At 53.0% G+C, this 23,038-nt stretch overlaps 1 protein-coding gene across 1 annotated transcript in view; it reads left to right on the top strand.

The window, feature by feature from the left end:
- The window catches only part of ONECUT3 (one cut homeobox 3), a gene marked incomplete at both ends in the record, with an annotated part of 20,553 nt that extends 6,617 nt beyond the window's left edge, over positions 1–13,936 (top strand). Inside the window, one exon of the mRNA XM_084302454.1 lies at positions 13,644–13,936. Within this exon, the coding sequence (XP_084158580.1) occupies positions 13,644–13,936 (293 nt within the window). The remainder of the gene's footprint in view (positions 1–13,643) is intronic.
- Between the last annotated feature and the right edge of the window lie 9,102 nt (positions 13,937–23,038).

The raw sequence follows: 23,038 nt of genomic DNA, 5'->3' as shown, positions 1-23,038 counted from the left end.
TAAATATTAAATCTGCCTTCTCCCCCCCTTCCCCACGAGGAAATGGGCTCCCCGCTCCGCCGGGGGCAGCTGCGCACCCCAACCCCCGGACAACCCTCCCCAGCGCCACCCTGCACCCCAACCCCAAAACCCCTCGGCCCCGCCGAGTTCCTCTCGGCCCTGCCCTGGGGAGGGGCCCAAAGCCGAGCCCCAGCCTGCAGCTTTGCGTGCAGTCACCTCTCGGCTGTCATTTTTTTGGGGGTGTCCATTTGGGGTGGATTTTTTTTTTTTTTTTTTTTCTTCTGGGTGTACGACGTGGGGGCGATTTTTTTTTCCCTCTGTCCTGTCAATCGCCACTGAAACCATAAGGGGAGAGATAACAGAGAAGAGAAAACTCTCGCAGTGACCTTTGAATCAATTTGAAAAACCTCATTTAACTGATAAAGTCTTGAAAGGCCCAGAACTAATTTGAAAATACATCTATTAAAATCTCATTGCCGCTGCCTGAGAGCTGCTGGGCAGGGTGTGCGAGGCAGACTTCCTGGGGTCGGGGGAGCCGGGAGAGCAGGTTTAAACCCTGGTCAACAAAGAGATTGCAGAGCTGCCTGCAAAATGATGGGGCTTAAACCAGGAGAGAAAATAAGAATATTAAAAGAGAATTCATCTTTCTTCCCCTGCTGGTGGGGAAAGGGGAGATTTACAGCATTTTCCTGCCATAACCAGGCGCAGAGTCTGGGATTGCAGACAGAATATTGGATTTTTTTTTTTCCTCCAGAAAAACAAATCCAATATTTTCTCATTCTGCTCAGTTGCAGGGCCGGGCAGCTTACGCCGTGGAGAGGGGAGCCGTCGCCTCTGGAGAGGCTGGGGCCACCGCGGGGGCTCTGCCACACACCCCACCCTGGGGGCTTCTGTGCGGGTTCCTGAACAAACACCAAAATGGGGACAAAACGTGGGTCTGGGGCTTGTGGGACCTGGATGGGCCTGAGCAGCGGCAGATTTCTGGACTTCTCAGTCCCTGAGCTGCCAGGGTGAGAATCCCTCGAGCCACTGCGCTGCTCCCAGGCTTGGATGCTGCAAATCACAGGCCTGAAGTTGCAGGCGGTTCGCCATCTCTGCTTGGTTTTTAAGCACCTGGTGAACAAAGCGGAGGAAGGGGAGGGATGGCTGGAGACGGGAGAAGACCAGCAGCAGGGCCCAGGCTCCCTACTCCTGCTTTGGGATTGTCCCTGTCCCCTCTGCACATACTGGCACGGCACCTTGCCTCTGCCAGCAACCCTGCAGCAACACCTGGGTGTACAGGAACCAAAAATACTGCATGTACAGGAACCAGAAATCCTGCACAGGACACTCCCCCGCTCCTGGGCACTTGAATCTCCCCATGCAAAGTCTTTGCACATCACCAGTGAGGCCGTTGCCTTGCGGTGCGAACAAAAAATTAAGAGGAAATTTTTAAAAATCCAACCAAAAGGGCTGAGGCTTTCCAGATCCCCACAAATTCGGGACACAACCTGTCCCTCCCATCCAGACTTTGGGGTGCAGTTTTGGGGTTGGCTGTGTTTCCCACAGGTGCCACAGCAGAAGCACCCCAGCCCGGTGCAGTATTTAGGGGAGAAGTTTCCCACCATGCTGCCTAATTCCCCGAGGATTGTCAGCATGCAGCCCTCCACCCTGGAGTGCTGCAGAAGGCTTTGATCCATCCTAGCCCCAGCTCCACGCGTGCACACAGTTCAGCCTCAGCTCCCTTTTTGGAGCTGAGCTGCCACGAGCGAGGTATGAGCCCATGGCTCAGCATCGAAATAAGGATGTTTGAATTCCAATCAATCCAGGATGTGCTTTTGGCTGTTGCCTTCTACCTGCACAGCATGAAAGGCAGCGGAGAGGGGGCTGGGGTCAGCCTCTGCCTTCAAACACTGCTCAAAAAGGGAGCAAAAAAAAAAAAATCCTCCTCCGGACCATCTGTCCGCAGCTGAAAGCAAAGCTGGGGTGGGTGCAATCGGCAAATGGGCGATAGGGCGAGCGGCGCAGGGCTGCAGCGGGGCGGCCGGGGAGCAGCGAGCCGGCGGCACGTTTCAGCCGCCGCCGCCTGCGAGTGAATTTATTAATGGCTCCTCCGCGCAGGACTGTGGCAATCGAGTGGCAAGATTTGCTGATTAAACGGAAATTCAAAATCTCGTTAATACCTCAAATGATATAGATTCATCTTCAGCAAGATTTAAACCCAGGAAGGGGCGGACAGGCAAAATGGATGATGGATTTTAGAACATTTTGGGGGTTGTTAAGGAATAGCGAAACAAAAAGCAACCTGGATTGTCTTGTGTTGAAAGGAGGGGACACTGAATGTTTTAAAAAGATGGGGCTCCCACCAAAATAAAGACTTTTTATTTTTATTTTTATTTTTTTTTTTAAGTATTAAAAAAACCATGCACATTTACACAGACATGGTTAGGATTTCAGGAATTATATTGTTATCTATCTTAAGTTATATATTCAGTTAGGGGTATGCACTACAGCTCTTTAAAGCACTGGTGGCTTTTGGAGTGCAAGAGAGGTTTCAGAAATCATTTAAATTTTAAAATCATTTTAATCATTCAGTGCAGTTCACTGCATTTTGCAGGCAGCAAAATTAAGGCCCACTGTGTTTTGCTTGGCTCCGGTCAAGCAGCTGCAATGGGGCTGGCGATGCTGCACCACAAGAGCATGTACAGTGACCTCCGTCCATGTCAGCTGCGACGGGCGAGACATGGGCAGGGATGCTGCAGGGATGCTTCTGTTCCCCTTCCCTGGCAGGTACCACTTTTTTCCCATTACTTGGGGATCAGTGCTTGTCCTTTCCTTCACCTTCTTGTCCCCTGGGTTTAGCTTAAAAGCTCTGCCCTGCAGGACCGTGCTGCCCTGACCAAACCGTGCCCTTATTTCCCTCCAGTGTCTCTTGTGTAGAATATGGTGTCCCTGTGAATTTGGGGTGGGGAGCAATTCTGACCTTGGGGAAGCAGGGGTGCCCCACTGATCCCTGCTCAGGAGCCTAAGGAGCGGCTCGAGCCTTTAGAAAGCACAAAGAGAGACCTGGACCCGCCATCCTGGCTTTGCTGTGAACCTCTGTGGTCATCACTCTTTATTTTCTCCACCCAAGTCTGAGGCAAACACACGTACAGAAATCACCAAGACCCCAACCCTTTGGGGTCTTTTGTGTCCCCTGGGGGCTCAGCACAGTCCCATAGAAGATGGAGACAGAAAATCCCCACGCAGGAGGAACCAGCGCTGGCTGTGCGAGGGGCCTCGCTGGGCCTTGCCGTGGGTTCCTTGCTTGCAGACAGGCAAGAAAAAACATGAATGACAAAATACTGGGGGAGGAGGGAAGGAAGGAAAAGCAAATTGCAACTTCTTCTGTTGCTTATGGCACAGGCAGGGCTAACCCTCTCTTGCTATGGGTGCTCCAAATGCAGCACTGCCAGGGGAGCACGGAGAGCAGGGGCTGGGAGAAGCAGCTGCTCAGCCCCATCCAGGCAGGAGAACTGAGGTCTCCTGGTATGGGTGTCAGCATAGGGAGCCGTAAAATCTGGGGCCAGCAGGCTCAGCTTCGGTTCCTGTGCCCCACATGCAGTGCCACAATGTGACCGAAGGGATGTGAGGGGTGGCTTTGCCATGGGTTGGCTCTTCAAGCATCCACACTTCCCACCCGGCTCACCCCGTGCCTCAGTTTCCTCTCATGTACAGTGGGGACGACAACACTTCCACAGAGTATATCAAGTAAGCGGTGCCGGGTTACTAAAGCCGATGAACTCTGCGATGTTTTGTAAAAGGCCAGGTCTTTAAGCAGGAAGATTAGCTCCAGAGAGCGATGCCCCTTTGTGGGAAGTCATGCTACCCGTGGCTGATAAAGAGCAGGTAATGAGCAAACTCTCTCCATTAGGGATAAAATTGCAAATGTATTCGGAGCTGCTGACGGGTGATGGTATCAGGGGCTGACAGAGATATCAACGCGTCTGCCTCTGCAGCCAGCAAAGGCTGCTGCCATTGCAGAGCTTTGAAGAGCACGAGCGACAGCGGCATGCAGCCTGTCCTGGGGATGGGGACAGTGTGCCGCGCCAGCCCACTGCCCACGGGCACACGTCTTGGCCACGCTGGTGGCATGCATAATTTTTGCAGAAATCTGCCCGTACTCTTTATTTTTTACCATCTGTTATTTGGCCTGCACACAACATCTGCACAGAGAAATTACAGCCCTTGATGTTCGGATTCAGGATGGATCTCCATGGGGTTTGGTGTGCTGGTTGTTGGTGGATGGAGCAGTGGGATCAAGGGCAGCATCAGACCCAGTCTGGCTCTAAAAAGTGGTGGAGTTGGTGCTGTGGGAGTTTCTGCTTCCAGAGCCTCTGGGATGGAGGGGTTCCCACCCAACCATTCCCCAAACTGCAAGGAGAAGGAGCAGGACATTTGGCATCGTGCTGCTTTTCTTCCGAGTTACCCTCTCACATAGGCAGAGTGATTCAAGATTTCAATAAAAGGCCTCTGCAAATAGATCCATGGATCAATGCCTGTCTGAGAACTTTAGTTCTTTTGGGTGGGTGGGTGACAAATTTCACGTTTGGTGACATTTCTGATGTGGAAAAAAAAAAAAAAAGTGTCCACTGAGTTCTCCCATGGCTGCAATGCTCCAGCTCAGTGAAACCCAGGCGCCTCCACCAATTGTGGTCTGGATTCTGCTTCAGACACCCACAATATCCCAACCCAAAGACAAATGCATCAACTCCAATGTTTTACTGGAACTCCAGGAAAATTTGTGTCTCCAAACACAGAGGTTTGCCAACATTGATGTTTGTGGGAGAGCTCTGTACAAGCATCGGTACTGATGTGCAAGGCAGCCAGGAGTGGGTCTGTGCCTGATTTGGGGCATTTTAGCAGCTTTCCGTCAGGTGTTTATATTTAGGGGCTTGCTTGTATCACATCTGCCTTGCAGCTGGTCAAGATTTTGGATGGGGCAAAATGGGGCACAAATGGGGCAAAAAATGCCAAGTCAAAAAATGCCAATGTATGCTGTTTTCATCAGATTGCTTGCACATAAAGAGAAAAAAAGAGAAATTGAAAAAAGTCACCCAAAATCAGTACTCTCATTCAGAATAATGCTGATGTCAAAATATCTTTCTTTAGCCTAAGAAAATTTGAAAGCGTCTCCGAAACTGAAACAACCTTTTCCACCCCAAACCAATCATTCCCAGCAATGCAGCTGGCTTCAAGGCTTTAAGAAATAAATGGGTGATTCTTTTTCTTTCTTTTCTTTTCCTTTTGGAGCCACCCCCAAATGTGGGGTGATGTGGGTGTGTGGGCAGGAAGGATGAGCGCTGTGCCCATGTGTGCGTGTACCCATACAAGACAGTTACTTGCAGATGGTGATTTCTTTGGGCTGGATGTTTTTCTGCATGCTTAGGACCAGAGCCAGGGCCATTTCCAGCACACAGGATCTTTTTGAGTTGTGTTTTCCATAGGGCTTGTGCGTTGTCTTTGGAGATGTCTTTATCTCACGCTGGTGCCTCTGGCTGTGCCAAGCATCAGCAACCGTCTGGGGGATCCAGTGGAATCTAGTGTCCATGCTGGGGCAACTGGGGGGGCAGGATCTGGCCCCAGCTACCACCACCCTCTGCAGGAACCCCAGCTGTTATTTAAACTGCCTCTGTAAAAAATTGAAGAAAGGACAGGAGGGAGAGCGTGGTGGAAAACCAGTGAAAACAAAGAGCAGAAAACCGCTGGGCTGCATGCAGCTGAGCCTTCAGTAGAGCTGCAACACCCACCAGTGATTGCTCTCCTTTCAGTCCTTTTTCTCTTCTTTTTCCTTTTATTCCTTTCCCTATTCCTTTCCTTTCCTTTCCTTTCCTTTCCTTTCCTTTCCTTTCCTTTCCTTTCCTTTCCTTTCCTTTCCTTTCCTTTCCTTTCCTTTCCTTTCCTTTCCTTTCCTTTCCTTTCCTTTCCTTTCCTTTCCTTTCCTTTCCTTTCCTTTCCTTTCCTTTCCTTTCCTTTCCTTTCCTTTCCTTTCCCGTCCTGTCCTCCCCCTGCCTTTTTTTTTTTTTTTTTTTAATCCTTTTCTTCCCCTTTCTTCCATTTTTTCCCCTTTCTTTCCCTTTCTTCCTTGGAACATTTTCCCCAAACAGAACCTTTTCCAGAACACAACTACACTTACTCAAGGAGATAACCTCCTCTGACCAGACCACAGACATCCAGCCACACTCCCCCAGCCATGGTGCTGTGCCCCCGGCTCTGGGGGGTGTCCCTGGCCTGGCAGGGCCACTCCTGCACCCACAGACCTACCAAAGACCCCCCAAACCCCTTCGTGCCACGTTCCTCCTTGCACACCCCAGGGCCAGCACCCAGCCAGGCACGTCGCCATCAAACTGATGTGCCAGCAATATGCGACGCGGAGTTAAAGCCACTCGTGGGAGTTTCAATAAAATCGACCGGGCAGGATCAATGCTCTGCACCAGCTCCTCCCGGCCTCCCCGGCACACGGCGCGGGGCCGGAAAACATCCAGGGCTGTGAAATGCGGGAGGGGGCCGGGCAGGGACCTGATTACAAATCCATCCCATGCTTGCCATGATTAATTGCTTCGTTACCAGAAGCAGCAGCTCCACGCGGGGGTCATCTTTAAAGGCAACAGCGGGGCGGAAGTTTCCTTCCGTGCTCCCGATCCCAGCGAGGGGAGGTGGGAGCCCCCTGCCCACCTCAGCTGGGCTGAGGGCGAGCCCTCAGCACGCTCTGGGGCCATGTTCAGCGCTTTCCCCCCCCACTGGCTCTGTTGGTTGTTGGAGCCAGTGCCTCACCAGCCACTCGGGAGCCACCTCCTGAGGCCGGGGAGGGGTCCCTGAGCCCCCCCAGCTCATGACCGCAGGGCAATGCTGAGCCACATGCCTCTAGGCATGGCGAGGGCAGGATGTGGCCCCAGGCCGATCCCTGCTGGGTGCATTGGGTCTCCATCTTAGGGGACGGGCTGAGTGGCTGTGGGGCAGCGGTGGGGTCATGGATGAAGTGACATTGGGGCAGCAATGGTGCAGTGTGTAGAGTGACTTTGGGACAGCTTTGGGGCAGTATACGCAGTGTATGCAGTGACCCTAGGGCAGTCAGGGGCAGTGTATGCAGTCTATGCAGTGACATTGCGGCAGCTGTGGGACAGTGTACGCAGTGTACACAGTGTATGCAGTGACACTAGGGCAGCCAGGGGCGGTGTATGCAGTGATACTGGGGCAGTGTATGCACTGCATGCAGTGACACTGGGGCAGCTGTGGGGCAGTCTATGCCGTGTACACAGTGACTTTGAGGCAGCCGTAGGGCAGCCACGGGCCTGGTGTAGGCTCCTCGCCCCACAGAGCCGCCCCGCCACCAGCAGCCCTTCCAGCGCCTCCCGGGGCTCTGTGAGCCCTTCCCCCCCCCGAGATACGAATGGACCGCCCCAGCCCCGTGCACCAGGGGCGGTGGGAGCGGCCCATCGCGCCGAGCAGGGGGGGGACTCGGGACGCCCCAGCCCCTCGGCGGCAGGGGGGCGGCCGGCACGCGCCATTGGGCAGCGGCAGGGGGCGTGCCCACGCGTGACCCCGCCCCTCGGCGGGAGTGCCGCTGTCCGTCCGCGGGGGGGCGCCAGCGCGGCGGGGACGGCCCATCGCAGCTGCGGCGGGGGGGGACGGGCGGCGAGGGGCGGGCCGAACCATTCCGTGCTGAGGGGGAGGGCACGGGGAGCACCGGGCGGCTCCAAGGCCCCAAAATGGCGGCGGGGCCCCGCGGCGGGGCGGGCCCCGGGCCTCGACGGCGGCCGGGAGCTGGGGGGACCCTGCCCCAGCCCGGCCGTGCCCGGAGCCCCCAGCCCCGGCGGGGCAAAGCCCCGGTGCCCAGCCTTAGGGCTGAAGGCTCTGTGGTTGCACAGTGCCGCAGAAAAGCGGCTGCCGTTGGAGAGCTGCCTCAGCCGAGCGCTGCAGGAGCTTCCCACCTGATACACCCGCTGGGGTCAGTCAGGAAATGCAGAAAACACAAGGAAATGCAAAAAACACAAGGAAATGCAGAAAACACAAGGCAATGCAGAAAACACAAGGCAATGCACAAACGTGTGTTTCAATTTCCCCCTTCTCTCTCACACGAGGCGACGAGCTGCCCTGCCGGCGGTGATGCCGGTGTCACCCAGCCTGACCACAGCACTTCATTAGCGCTAATTTGTGCCGTCACGCTAAGTGGCGGGGAGTGGGGAGCAGGGACGGGGGCACGGAGCATGGCCGGGCTGCCACCAGGCACCCTGACCCGGCCCTGCCTGCTCCCTGTTGCACAGCAGAGCAAAAAGCACAACGGAGATGCTGTTGGCAGCCAAACCCGGTTTTCTAGGCAGCTAAAAGTCGTCTCTTCGTGTGCCCAGGAAAGGGGTCAGACACAGCCCACGGCTGGCAGGGCCGGAGGAGGTTGTGTGGAAAGGTCAAGAATAAAACACAGCAAACACTGCGGGATGGTGCCAAACGCACCTGGATCGGCCGCAGCTTGTTGTTCATGTCCCCTCACACGTGCTCTGACCAAACTCGTTAGCTCTAGGATTGGAAAAGCTGAAAATACCCTGCCATTGAAATACAGACAGTGCTTAGAAAGTACAGGAGAGTCAAAAGGAGGTGTTCCACAGCACTGGCATCGCCGCTTTGCTTGCTGTGGATCAGAAGGAGCTGCGTGTCGGTGCGACGTGGCTGTGCAGTCTCCACCAGCCTCTGCAGCTCCCAGCCCAAGTGAAGGGCTGAGGATTTGTTCCTTTGCTTCCAGTCCCTTCCCTCCAACTGCCAGCCTGCATGGCTCTAAAAGCTGTTGGGGACTCAGCTGGGGACACCAGTGCAGGTGGCTGGTGATGCCTCACAGCACCATGCATCTCTATTGGAGCCGCTTGTTGGCACGAGTTGCCAAAATCCTTCACAAGGGAAGGAAAATACACCCAGCAACGCACACGCGAGTGCTTCATCTCATCTCATCTCCTAATCCACAGCGTTCAGAGGAAGATTTAATTTGCTGGGCTCGAAGAAGCGCTCACCCTGCAGCATGCTGGCTGCATACCAATGACCAGGGGCTCTCCCCAGCTGCGGGAATCATCCTCCGGCAGCTCCTGGGGACACCCAGGGGGAAGCCAAAGCCTGAGGGGCTGCAGAAGGGCAGCACACAGGAGGCTCTGCACCAGTGTGCTTAACACTGAAAAAGACTGAAATTCTGCTGGGGAAGCCTATTTGTGACAAATCTCCTTGGGCTTCTTTCCTACACCATAAAGAAAAGTCAAACAAACCTCTTGCAGTTACTAAATTGCCTCAGCTCTGAGCATCCTGGCCAGCCCAGCTGTGGACCAAGGGGTTCTTCTTTTGCAGATGAAGCCCCTTGAGCATTGTCCCAGACTTTGCTCCAGATTTGGGGTGCAGATGCCATGATGTTGATTCTGTTCAGGATAAGCCAGGGCTCATCCCAGTTTGCTCATAGCCACAGACACTGAAACCTGGAACTGAGACAGCCCAGGGCCTATAGCCTTCTCCACTGGAGCCCCCAAATGCTCCTCTGCCCCTTCACACTGCTGCAAGCCGATTTGACAGGGAGAAAAGCTGGTGTTTTTTCCCCCTAACCTCGCTTACAGCCAGCATGCTGGCTCTGAAAGCCCCTGGCTGTCTTTTGTGATTTCAACAAATCACCAGCACTTAAGCAAAGTGGGCAGAAAATTACAGGTTGTATTGCAAGTGAATGGAGAGGGAGAGCACGCTGGGGCTGAGAAAACAGAGGTTTGCGGGTATAATAGAGAAACCAGTGTCTGGCAGGCTGCGGAAGCCTACAAAGCCATCAGGTATTAGTTAAATGCTTCGTGGAGTTCACGCTGCGAGGCATAATCGCAGCTTCTGAACAGCAGCCATTTGATTGTCTCTATTATGTCCCTTTAGAAATGATTTGGGAGATATTTTGCTTTGAGCTGTCAAGGTTAAGTCAAGGAAAGCGCTGTCCCTCTGACATAAGTCTCCAAGGAGGCAGAAACCCTTGGCAGAAGTCTTCGGGGAAAGTGGTTGGGATGCCGCTGCTCTCAGAGGTCTTTCCTCATGCTTCTCCCTCTGAGCTTGCTCCTTGACTGTTCTCCCTGTGTTTTTTCTGCTGTCAGATGAGCTGTCTTGGGGATGAAATACCAGTCGGATTGCGTGCCTAGTGTCCTAAAGGAAGGGTCTCCGTGTAATCGCCTTGTCCAAATGCATCTGTCATTCCCTCCTTGTAACTCCCGCTCTTGTTGGCTGCTTGCAGCCAAGCCTGGCTGAGCTGTTGAGGTCTCAGAGGTGCACACGTTCAGTGAGCCGGGAGGAGAGAAGGAGAGGAGAGGAAGGCCTCCATAGTGGGGATGGGTGGGCTCAGCCCCACACTGCCCACCTCTGCGCTATGGGGAGCTCTGGTCCTTTTCCCCCAGCATCAGTCCTGGTACTGCAGACTAGCCAGGGAACAGACTCTGTGCTTTGGGCATTGCTAAATAAATATCTCAGAGGCAGGCATGGAAGCTGTCCCCAAGGACTGGGGTCAGACCCAGAGACCCCAGAGGGACAGGAAGGAGAACATCATTAAGCCATGGATGAGTGATTTGGAGTTCAGGGCTTATGGGGAAAAAAAAAAAAAAAAAGAAAAAAAAGAAAAAAAAGGATTCAGAAGCACAAAAAACTGTTCCATTCTGGCCTGGGTGGGAGTCTAAGCCATGCCCCGCTGTCCCCTGTCCCCACTGCCTTTGGGGATGCCACAGCCACACTGGGGGGGGGGAGCAGAAGGACCCTCCGCGGGGGGGTAGTGGCTGTAAATAGATCTGACCAGCGTCACTATCGATTTCTGCTGTGCGGAGCTGTAATTAGATGGAGCTGGGGAGGGGGGTGCTGGGCTGCGTCAGCAGGAAAATAAATTAATAAATAAACAAACGAGCACAGGAAACACAGGATGCATCCACCGCCTCATCGCAGCCTAAAAATAAGGGGGGAGGGGGGTAGGGGGGTGCATAGCAGGGCATCACCTCTGTCCATTGTCCATGCAATGCTCAGCACCAGTCCTAGTGCTGGGGCATGGTTTGGCCAGCAAGACCCTGACAGTCAGTGTTTGCCTCGGAGCTGTGGATTATTAATGGGCGACTGGTTTGTGATAATTATTTGTAATAACTGAAGCAGGGAGTGAGAAATGTGGGTTTGCAAAGCCAACATGCTGGGTGATGGGCTGGCCATCCTGCACCACCGGTGGGAACGGGTGCTGCTGGGCAGGGCAGGATGGATGCCAGGGGCTTTACTGGGATCGCAGCAGGCATTTCCCATGGGGGGATGTCTATATTTACACACACCGATACACACCTGCTGTATGTATGCTGTATGTGCCATCCGTGCGGAGCAAAAGGGGTGGGTGCAGGGTGCAGGGTGCCCACCCACGCTGCCAACACGGGGCTGGAGCCCAGCATGCCGGGGGGACACCGGGGGACACCGGGAGGGCATGCAGCAGCGGGGGGTGCAGGGTCCATCAGGGTGAGGACGTGCTGCTCCACACCAGGGCGGGGGGACTTTCTCCATTTGTTTTTCTGGGGGGCATTTGGGTGGGCATCTATTTTTAATTTTAAATCATGTCTGGAAAAAAAAAAGTCAAATTTTCTATAAAGGCTTTTTTTTGTTTGTTCTTTTTGCAAGCATCTGATGGTCATAGGGTAGGTTTCCACTCAACCCTTCTCTGGTGGCTATTTGAGTATGGTGCCCCTGGGACAGGCTGCACCAGGGCTGGGACTGTCTCTTGTCCCTGCGGATGCTGGTTTGCAGCCTCTGGACTCAGGGAATTTTGCAAACCTTGCTGGGGGAGGAGGAAGGGAGGGGGAGGAAGGCTCTAAGGCTCTCTGTTTTACCAGGGACAGCTGATTTTGACTGAGCGCCCACTGAGGACCGAGCCCAGCAGCCAGGGAAAGGAGGTTAAATGTGTTGGGTGAATTACCTGCTTTGCTGAGCACGAGGCCTCCCCAGGTTTGGGTGGAACGGGGTGAAATCATCCTTCTCTGTGAGCTCAAGGTGGTGCAAAGAGGACCTGTAGAGCAGGCGAGCTGCATCAAAAAAAAAAAAAAAAAATTAAAATTGAAGAGAGAGACCTTGCTCATTCTCTAGCTAGGAAGCAGTGACTTCCAGCACCCTCCTATTACTCCGAGGCTGCATGGCTCCCTGATGTTTTACCCAGGCTGGCAGGGGAGGTGCATCTGTAGAGCAGACAGGTGGTCACCCCAAGGCAATAAACGGCCGTGGACCCGCGGTGCTGCCCCATCGCTGCCCTCAGCCCTGGCTTCTGGCCCCTCCAAGGTCCGCAGCAGCTCGACGAGGCTCCTGGAGGTGCCTGCAAGTGGAGAGCTGCCATCCAGCCACCTCCCAGCAGAAAATGCCTCAAAGTTCCCTCCCTGCACAATCCTTTGGAAGAGCCAAACCAAGAAACCCACAAAAAAAAAATGGGGCAAGGGTGGGACTTTCCTCAGAAAGTCTTTAGATCACATTTTCCTGGCTGTCTTGCTCTCTTGTGAGCTTCCCAGGAAGAAACAGTGTGTGCCCAGCCTTGCCCAGGTCCTGACCCAGCCAGGTCCCTGGGCACCCTGATGTCCCCTTGAGGCTCAGCATGGCTTTGTGGTGGACCTGCTTTGAGTGGGGACAGTAACCTCCACCAGCCTCAGTTATTCTGTAATTTGCTAGAAAAATATCATAGCAAAAGGCACTTTTTCTCCCCATTCCCACTGACCGTGTGCCTGATATTCCTGCAGCTGGCATTCACGTATTTACCACAATGTGCATGCTGACCTCCCTCTGTTCCTCGCAGTCCATGTGGTGCTGTCAGAGGGGCTTTCCTGGCCCCAGCTGCCTGTCCCCATGTGCCACCCACAGCCCCTCTGGCCTGACCTACCACAAAAGACAATCAGCAGGGAAGACTTTTAATTAGGTGCAGGCTCAACCTGATGCTCGTGCCAACAGAGCTGGTCGTGAAGCCATGCAGGGAGCCTCAATATCCTGGAGCTGCAGGTGGCTCAGGCTCTTCTCCAGCCTCTGGAGGCAGGAAAACCCTTTCCAGAGCGGCTGCAAATGAGACCGATCATCCAGCCTGTGCCTTGAGACGTCAGCTGCAGCCCAGCCAGTCCCCCCGTCCCCATCCCTGGCTGTTCCCTGTGTTTTGGAGCTGTCAGCTGGATGTGATGGCCAAGAGATGGTCCCTGAGTGGTCCCTGCGAGAACTGCAGATGCGATGAGGAGGCAGTGGAGACTGGAGTGCAGCAAGGGAGGGAGGCTGATGAATAATCCCTGTAATTTGGGAATGGAGCAGGTCCCTGTAGCTGTGGGAGCAGAGGCAGCCCGGTCCTCAGTCTCTTGTCCCAGGGTCAGCAGCTTATGCTGAGACTTGTTGTTTTCCTGGGTGGCCAGAGGTGCTGGGCTTCTCACAGGCTTTGCTCATGATGATGCAACGGGCTCTTGTCCCACCCCAGCAGATGTTTGGGAGGCCCAGGGAGGAAGAGGAGGGAGGCAGCCAAGGGAACGGTGGGCAAAAAAGCCAGCAGGTTCCCCTGGAGGGAAGGGCCAGGTTTTGGGAGGCAGCCAGGCAGCCTGCCAGTGGGCCAGGGTGGTCAGCACCGATTAATGGCCCTGTTCTCTCTTTTGAACATTTAGCTTGCAAACGCAAAGAGCAAGAGCAGCAGAAAGACAGGAGCCTGCAGCCCAAGAAGCAGCGGCTGGTCTTCACGGACCTCCAGCGCCGCACCCTGATTGCCATCTTCAAGGAGAACAAGCGCCCGTCCAAGGAGATGCAGATGACCATCTCGCAGCAGCTGGGCTTGGAGCTCAACACTGTCAGCAACTTCTTCATGAATGCCCGCCGGCGGTGTATGAACCGCTGGCAGGAGGAGCCAGGCACCAACCCCGGAGTCCCCTCTTCTTCTACAAGCACTTTCTCCAAAGCATGATGTCCCCCAGCCCTCCCTGGACATCCCTTCCCGGACATCCTCCTCATGACAAAGCCAACCCAGCCTCACACGCATGCCCGGAGCCGAGCGGGGTGGGTGCTTTTGGGTGCTGCATGTCCCTAGGCCTCCCGCCCCCTCAGCTGGGTGTCACCCGTGGACGTGAGCCTGGTGCCACGTCCTGCTGCCACCTCCTCCCAGCTCGAGGAGCAGGGACAGGGCTTGCAGCCAGGCCAGCTCCTTCTCAAAGGGTCTTGGAGGAAACCCCCGTGGAGCGAGGGATGAGGGATGAGGGGGCGAGGTGCTGCCCTGGGAGACCTCACAGACCTCATCTTTACCCAGCTGTCAGGGTCTGGTTTTTGGGGAGAGGGGCACCCCATCCCCTCCTGTTCCCCCCCACAACTTCCACCTCCAACACAACCACCTGTAGGGTGGAAGGGTAAAGGCGGAGGGGATGCAAGAGGTGGAGTCGTGGGGCCAGGTTCTTGCACAACCCTGTTTTGCCAGGGCCAAAACCCTCGTTGTTTAAGGCAGGGGATGGGCAGGGAAAATGCTCCCTGCATGCCTGGAGGTGACCCCAAGTCTCTGGTTGCTGAAGCTTTTTGCTGCCCTAAGTGCAGCAGGCTTTCCCAAAGCAGCCAGACCCCCTTTGCCATTGAAACCTGGGCTCGCCTCTCCCTCAAAGCTTTTGGAAACCCACCCAGGGGCATCCCACAGCCCCGCTCTCCTCCACAGGTACCTTCCTCCACTCCCCTTCCCGGAAACCCCCAGGAGCACCCACCCCACGACCTCCCAGCCCCCCCATGCACATGAGCACCCCGACCCCATCCCTGGGTCCCCCTGAGCGACTCCATGGGCCCGAGCATCCCCAGCGCCACGGCCAGCGGGCACCGCGGCCGCACCACCTCGCGCCCATGCAGGTCAAGAAGCACATTTTAGCTACAGAAATCGGGTATTTAAAAATACTAATTGTTTGAGAGGAGACAGGAGGAGAGACTTGGAGCAAAGGATCGCATCTTTCACGGCAACCAGCTTGGGGCCAGGCTGGCTCCAGCATTTGCCACGTGATTTCTGGTTCACTTTTGGGTTGAGGAATGAACTCAGACAAAGCAGTTTTGTTGGCTTTGTGTCTCGCCCTGTCCTCCCCTCCACACACTATTGCCCCCTCTCTGCATCCTGTCTTCATCTCTGTTACCAAAGAAGTTGCAAAACCAAAAACCCAACCAGAAAATCCCTCCTGGGAGGCAGCGTCGGAGCACGGAGAAGGAAAATCCCACGGACCTGGTTGCAAAATCCTGTGTGTAAGAAGGGGAAAACTCCCCAGCGAGCTCGAAAGGGAAAAAACAAACCCCAACAGAATAACAACAGAAACCACAACCAAGCAAGCTCAACGCAAAGACCGTCAACTTTACAAAAAGACAAGATTTTTTTTTTTTTGTGCCAATTAACAACCTGCCTTAAACGCGCAATTCTGGAGCAATGGTACTAGCTTCAAAACGGTCGTTCCCTCCGAGCTCTCGATGGTGACTTGTGCCATATGAAAAGCAATCACGAGGCCAAACCGTTGCAATCGGCCGTCGCCCCAGCCCTGCGGGCTCCGTGGTGTCCCCAGGGGGACGGAGGGGCCACGGGGATGGGGAAGGGCTGGGATAGGCTTGGGGATGGAGGGGAAGGCCAGGTCCCCCCCTCCCGCCCCCGTCACTTGGGGAAAAAGAAAAATCCTCCAAAACCAACCAAAAAAATAATGGAATTCACTATTGAATTTATGCGGGTAAAATAGTACCATCTGTGTTCTAGCGCTATGGTTTCTTCGATTTACTTTACTTTGAGAGCGATCTGTTGTGTAATAGGAAGGCACCTTGTTGAAAAGAAGGAAAAAAAGGAGAAAAAAAAAAGTGTCATGTACACATACACAAAAAAAAAAAAAAAAAAAAAAAAAAAGCACCCCAAAAAATGAGGAAAGAAAGGACGAAAGAATGAAAGAGAGAAAGAAAAAAACCTGCAAGAGAAGCCCCAGCCCACTGTGCTCACCGGTGGGGTTAGGGGACAACTTTTGGACAGTTTTACCAAAGAGCTGATGGGGCAGGTGGGAGGGAAGGGGAAGGGGTCTGGAGCGGGCATGGCCCCACAAACAGCCCCGAACCATTGCCAGAGGGAGAGGCTGGGTGAGAGGGAGGGTGATGGAGAGGACGAAGGGCCAGGAAGGGGCAGGTGCCAACCAGAACCAAAAAGGAACAGCAAAGCGAATCCCACCCCCAGCACCCCGCTCCCCGCCACTGGTGTTCCCCTAACATTGTTTCTTCTTGTCTTGTCGTGACGTGGTGACGATGGGGGTGGCTTCCTGAACCCCATCAGGTAGTATTCAAGGGCTGAAAAGCCAGGAAGGGGGCCTTGGTTTGGGAAGTGAAAAACATGCAGAAAAAAAAAAAAAAAAAAAAAAAAAGAAAAAAAAACATACACACACAAAAAAAAAAAAAAAAGTAAACGCCACAGGCCCTCAAGGATGCAAAGACATTTCTAGTGAGAACCCGAGAATAAAGGCTACCTCACTTGAGTTTTCAATTTTTGTGATTTGAAAATCACGTCTGATACCAAAGATTTTGTTGCCTTGTCTGGTCTGTGCTGGCAGCGCCGCTTTCCCTGCGCCCATGCCCCATGAGTCCCCAGAGAGCGAGAGAAGGCGAGCGAGCGTCCCCGGGATGGCAGCGTGGTCGATGAGTGCCTTTTTCTTGTACCAAAGGTGTGTGGCCATTTCTTTGCTCCTCCGCTTTTGTCCTGAAGACTCACTGTTACCTCAGCTCTCCGAACGGATGGATTCTGGCAACTCTTGTAGTCTTTGGGTGTTGGGATGGAGAAAACAAAACAAACAAAAAAAACAAATTCTTGTCCTAATGGAAGAGAAAGCATCGCCCTTCCCTCTCGCTGAGCTGTATCCCCAGCGTGTTCCCCCCCCCCCCCCCCCCCCCGGTGTCCCTGTTTCCTCCAACCTGCCCCGATCCCCAGGGTCCCCCCTCCAGCTCCTGTCCCCAGTCTGGCCGTGTCCCACCAGCACTGACCTGGTGGCTCTGTCCCTTCTTGTGGGGACAGGGCTTGCTCACTTCTGGGACCGTGAAGTTGTGGCTTCCACCACAGGAGGTTTCTTCTCCACTCAGCTCAGACTCGAGCCTTGGTTTCCCTTTTTGGTAGCCCAGGGAAGGTTCCTGGCATTTCTTACCACTGGTGTTCTCCAAGCCTCTCTTTTAGTGAGCAGTTTGGAGCCTGAAGTGTTTCAGCAGGAAATGTTTCCAGGTTCCTGCAGAAGCAGTTTGGGCTTGTTGGGCGAGGTGGGGGCAGCTCTGCTTTAGAAAAAGGCAACGGGAGGACCCTCAGGAGAAGATACTCTTCTAGAGGAATCCCCAGACGACTAGCTTAGGGAAACCTTGGGTTGAATTGTACCTACTTGGTTCTTTTACCTACTTGGTTTCTTTTTTTTTTTTTTTTTTTCTTTTTCTTCCCCTTCTTTTTGGGTAAAGATTTCCAGCCGCAATGGGAGCAGATTGGTGGCCTCACCATCCAGACGGGCTCCATGCAATGCAGCTTGCAGGAAATCACTCCTTTCGAATTGGACCAAACTTGGCCAAAATCGTGACCCTGGCCGGGACCCCCGCAGGGGCACCACAAGCCGGCCCCAGCCCCTGCATGCCCCTGAGATCAGGTCAGAGCATCCCCACCTCACCTTCCCTGTCCCCTTCCCCTCCGCACTATTGCCTTGGCCAGATCCTGCCCGACCCCGCTTCTACCTAACACCCACATGGCTTGTGATACCAAAGACGTTCTCTATGCAGGAGAAAGCCTTCTTTACCACCCAGCACAGACCTTACAAGCCTTTGACAATGTTCTCTGAAATACCTCAAAATATTTAATGTATAGTTTATGTGATAAAAAAAAAATTACTTAGCTAGTTTTTGGAATTTGTGACTTGAAGCTTTATACTGTTAAATTATAATTTTGCAGAAGACGGCATGTTCTTATTTCTTTGATGCGTTCAATGGGAGACATATTGAATGTTAAGGAAATGAAAGCTGGATAGTTTCACGATGAAAAAAAGAGAGAGAGAAAGAGAGAGAGAAAGAGAGAGAGAAAGATTAAAAAAGGACCCTTGGAGTTTACAGATTTCGTATTTAAACAAGTCCTTTTAAAAAAAAAAAAGAAAAAAAAGAAAAACTAATAATGATGATGATACCTTTGCGTTCAGATGTGTTACTTTTCTCTGAGTCATGTCGTACAAGAGTATTTATTATATGTGTTCTGTGTTCAAATGTAATTTAAAGAAGACAAAAAAAAAGACAAAAAAAAAAAAAGACAAGATGAGAATTTGATTTATGCATGAAAAAATATACTCTTTCTTGAAGTAATGTAATAATTATTCGGGGAGGGGTGGTCGGGTGGGAGCGGGAGGGGACAAACTGTGCTTTTTTTGTCCATGATTTTGGGTTGATTAGGACTTCTCTGCATGGATCATTTTTTTATTTTTTTTTTTCCAAATCACGCAATCATGGGAGAGTCGTCCTTTATCCCCTTGTTGGTTTGCTCGCCTCGTTTCTTCCTTTTCCGTTCTCTGCCCATCACGTTGCCCCAGCAGAGGGGCTCTGGGGAGCACGGGGGGACGCAGCCCTGTGCGTGCCCCAATCTGGGTACAGGTGTCTGGGACACGGGACCCCACTGTGCACCCACCTGTCCACCCATGCCAAACCAACCTACCAGGTCCCGTACCTCTTGGGTTTGGGGCTTTTTTTTGTGGTTTATCCAGATCTGTGTGTCAAACCCCAAGTGTCTTCGTGCAGAAGAGAGACAGAGACAATCAGCCACCTCCACCTGATTTTGTGACGCCCCAGGCTCTTCGTGTGCTCTGAGACAAGGGAAATGGTCCCAGCGCCCCAACGCTCCCTGTGCTGGAACCCTCTGGGCACTGGAAGCTTTTCCTGCTGAGGATGACGAGGTGCTGGATCGGGCTGCCCAGAGAAGCTGTGGATGCTCCATCCCTGGAGGTGTTCAAGGGATGGGGCTTTGAGCAGCCTGGGCTGGTGAAGGATGTCCCTGCACATGGCAGGGGTGGGACTGGGTGATCTTCAAGGGTCCCTTCCATGCCAAACCATGCTGTGCTTCTATGATCGCCCCAAGCTGCTGTCCCTCAGAGTGGCCTTGAAGACCTGCCTCCGTCCTTGCCCTCCATGGGAAGAGGCACTGGAGGTGGTGCTGCATCAGTGTCAACCTGCCCCAGAGATGGACTGGAGTGACCTGTTTCCAATGGATTTCTACCCAAGGATGTATTTGGGTCAGTGGCATCATTCAGCTCACAGCATCTGCCCCTGTGTGGCTCTCCCATGCCACCTGGCCTGGCCCCAGCCCTTCACAGAGACACCTTCTCCATCTGAAGGGGTACAAAGAAGAAGATTCTGGCCAGAAGACGTGATCCTGGAAGACCCCATCTCACCAGCAGGTCTCAGAGGACATTGGGAGGGTCCCCTGCCTGCCCTGGGGAGCTCACCCCAAACGTCCACAGAGTCCTCCTGAACAGGCTGCATCCCCTGCTCCTCTTCTTCCTTAAAGATGGGAGGAGAGTAAGAATGAGGAGTCATGTCTTTGGGGGACAGGAAGGTGATGGGGCCAGGAGGAAGCAATGTTAACTGCTTGTTTCCGCTTTCCCAACATGACAACAGCATTTACTTGGAAATGCCGATTCTTCAGTCTCCTTCTGCCTCTTCACCTCTCCATCCTTCACCTCTGTCACCAGATGCAGCTCCAAAGTTCAGCCCACTGAGAGGAGTGAGATCCCAGCTTCTTTGGGCCCCATCAACGTGGCCCCCAAAGGCATAGTAGGGTTTTTATCTGCATTCAAAGCAGTGTCCCTGCAGCCTTCGCCTTCTTTGTGGCCGGCACTAAGCAAGATGCTCAGTACCAAGTGGAGGGGGGACAGACAGGACTCACTGACTAAAGATTTGGGCTTTAGGAGGAGACGTGGTTTCTTCCAGCAGCACCATCCATCTACTAAACATCCCTTCTCCTGTCCTCTGGGGAGCTCTGCATCCCCTTGAGCCCCAGCTCTTCCTGCAAGACCTCTCCCAGGGAGAGAAGCTTTGGTGTTTGGCAGCCAAGACCTTGCTTCCACCCACAAGAAGCTCTCACCAAGCCTGGCGTAACCCACAGCCACAAGTCCTCGGCCCCTGCAGAGACCGGCGTGTTTCCACCTCCAGTTATGAACTGAGTGGCTTGGGAAACCCGGAGGAGCTGAGCACTGAGAGTTGTCCTTGTCCTTCAGCCCACCAGGACCCACTGGACCAAAGCTCTGCCCCACATGGGATCCGGCCTTGCCTGCTGCCCACACCTACCAAAAATGCCTTGAGGAGCAACTTGCCACGATACCAAAGATTTTTTTTTTCCCTGCAGGTAATGACAATCCAAATTCTGTCCTAAAGACAATTCTCTGGACCAGGGTTGCCCCAAAAGGCGTTTTTGTGCTGTGGGGAACAGGAGCAGAACCAAGGCCCCATGGGGCACCTCAGAGGACAACGAGAACAGCTCCTGCCTGGTGGGGACCGTCGGGGAGCAAAGCCTGGGGCTCCGGCTGCTGATGGAGGGCAAGGAAGAGGAGGGAGCCCGGGACCTCTTGCCCCACTGAGCCCCATGGTTCAGTCCGGCGATCGTGCCCTATTCCATTTGTGGAAGTTTTCAGGGATTGGGGTCATTTCATTACTTGTGAAGCCTCAGGCTGGTTTTCCCCTTTGGTCTTCACTGTTGGCTTTTGCATGTGCCAAAAACAAATAAATAAATCACTAAATTCCCAGCAGTGCAGCAAGGTCTCCAGGCTCACTGGAAGGAGCACAGGGCTGATGGGGCCTCAAAGCTAGGCTTTAGGTGTAGATATTCCATTATAACACAGCCAGAGCTGAGCTTTCCCAGCTCTAACGATGGCTCTGATGATGGAACACCAGCACAGAGGGGGCCAGGAGCGCACACTTCTCCATGCCAAGCCTGGGAGCATTGGGGTGAGGTCCTTTTTTTGCAATGCCTCTTCCTGAACAGAACTGAAACCCATGGGCACATCCAGCCCTGAGTCTGATCGGGAGGGCGATGGGGACAGCGTGCAGCCAAGAGCAGCCAAGCCGCGCTGCCCAATTCCCAGGTGCAAACCCTGGGTGTGTGCTGGGGTCTGCTTTTGGAGGCTACACCAAAGCAGCCCAGGACCGTGGGAACATCAGCACCGTGCATCCCTGGTGTTAAATTGGCTCCTTTTCCCTTGTCTCAGAGGACACCTGCAGCAAAAGAGGCGCTGGAGCTGGGGCTGGGGCTGGACATATGGATGCTTCAGTTCCTTTTGCGTATTTCTTTGTTCATGGTTTTTAAAGAGAGGAAATTAAAAATGTAAAGAAAAACAAACTGTTTTTGTTTTGTTTTGTTTTGTTTTGTTTTCTTTCCACCTCTTAAATTTCTAAAGGAAAACAAGAAGTCAAGCTGAATTAATCCTGGCCAGGAAGAACCCACAGTGCCGGGCTTGCCAGTCCAGCCACCTTGAGAAAGCATTGCTCATTTTTCTGCATAGCAATAGGTAACACTCACCCCATCCCGTGTGGTCTGGGGGCTGCATCCCTGAGTTTTTAAATGACTTTTTCCTTCTAACTAAATTGGATTTTATTTTTATTTTTTGCTGCTGCTTCATTGTTAATCTCATGGGATAGGTTTTACTCTACAGCAAAATGCAATTGTTACTCCTCTGTGTCTTGCAATTATATTTGTTTAAGCTATTTACAAATGCTAAAAAAGAAAAAAAAAAAAAAGACAAAAAAAAGTCTTATGTGTCAGGCACTTTATCCAAACTGTGCTGTGTGCTCTGGAGTTTGTTCCTTGTTCTTTGCAATGACTTATGCAGGGGAAATTAGCAGGAAACTTAACTCCAGCCTGTCAACAGGTTTTAAAAGAGAAAAAAAATCTCTATTTGTTCATCCTCTACTCGTCATGACTGTGTTGTATTTCTGCAGCTTTCTGTTTCTTCAATAAATTATTTTCTAGTCATTCACTCTGGTGTGCGTGTCCCACACTGGCACAAGGGTCCTGGTCATGCTGCCGAGGCTGCACCCACAGCCCCTGGGACAATTTGCTGGAGCACTTACATGTGTCCACACTCAGAGATGAGCAGGGAGTGAATCCTTTTTGCTTTCAGCAATTTGCACATGGGGGAATTTTTCATCCTGCCTGGGGAGGGAAACCTGTGTTCCTTTTCTACATTCTTTTGTTGCTTTTCCTTGCACTTGTGCAGTGAAGCACATGGGTCGGTTCTCTTCTGACTGCTCCATGCTCCGCAGAGGAGAGGGATCGATGTCAGCGAGGAACACAGAGCTTGGCTCAGGAGAATCCAGCCCCATATCAGGCAGCCCAACTGCCCTCCATGAGCATCTGGGTGCAGATTTGGGGAGCATCCCCAACCAACTGGGAGAAGTTGCTCCCTGGGATTTCCCAGCACATACCTGCACGGGCAAAAGCTTTCCCACAGAAAGCCTCAGATCCATTTATTTCTCTCTTGGCACAACCCAGCACCCTCCTGGCCAGAGCCCAAAGGAAACACTTTAATTCTCATAAATTCAGTGCAGATGAGACCAAAGCACTTGTTAAACAAATACATCAAGTCGTGTGCTGGAAGCAGGTCCAAAACCCTAAGGCTGATATTTTTTGATATTTACTTGATTATCTCTTCCTACCATGCATTGTGCCATGGCACAAGCATTGGTGAGTGCCAGAGAGCTGCCTGCACACACCAAGGGACACCTGCAGCCCCTTACTTTGCAGCTTTCTTCCTAGGAAATTTGCTGGTAGTACAGCAGAGAGTTATAGGAGAGGAGAGGAAAGCCAGAGTCCTTTTAATATTATTAAAAAATAAGAATAAAAAACAAGGTGATCCAGTCACCAGTCAGTTGTTCACACACTTCCCCAGCAGCTGCTGCTGTCCCTGAGTGGTGGCGCTTCAGGACATGCACGCAGGTACCTGCTCTGCAGCATCCCTTGGGCTGTGCATGGTCCCTGGCCACACCAGCTCTGCTGGGAGCTTTGGAGGTTTTGCAGCAAACATTATGG

This window comes from Netta rufina (assembly GCF_964035555.1).
Source record: "Netta rufina genome assembly, chromosome: 28".
Lineage (NCBI taxonomy): Eukaryota > Metazoa > Chordata > Aves > Anseriformes > Anatidae > Netta > Netta rufina.
This window is presented reverse-complemented; position numbering and strand designations above follow the sequence as displayed.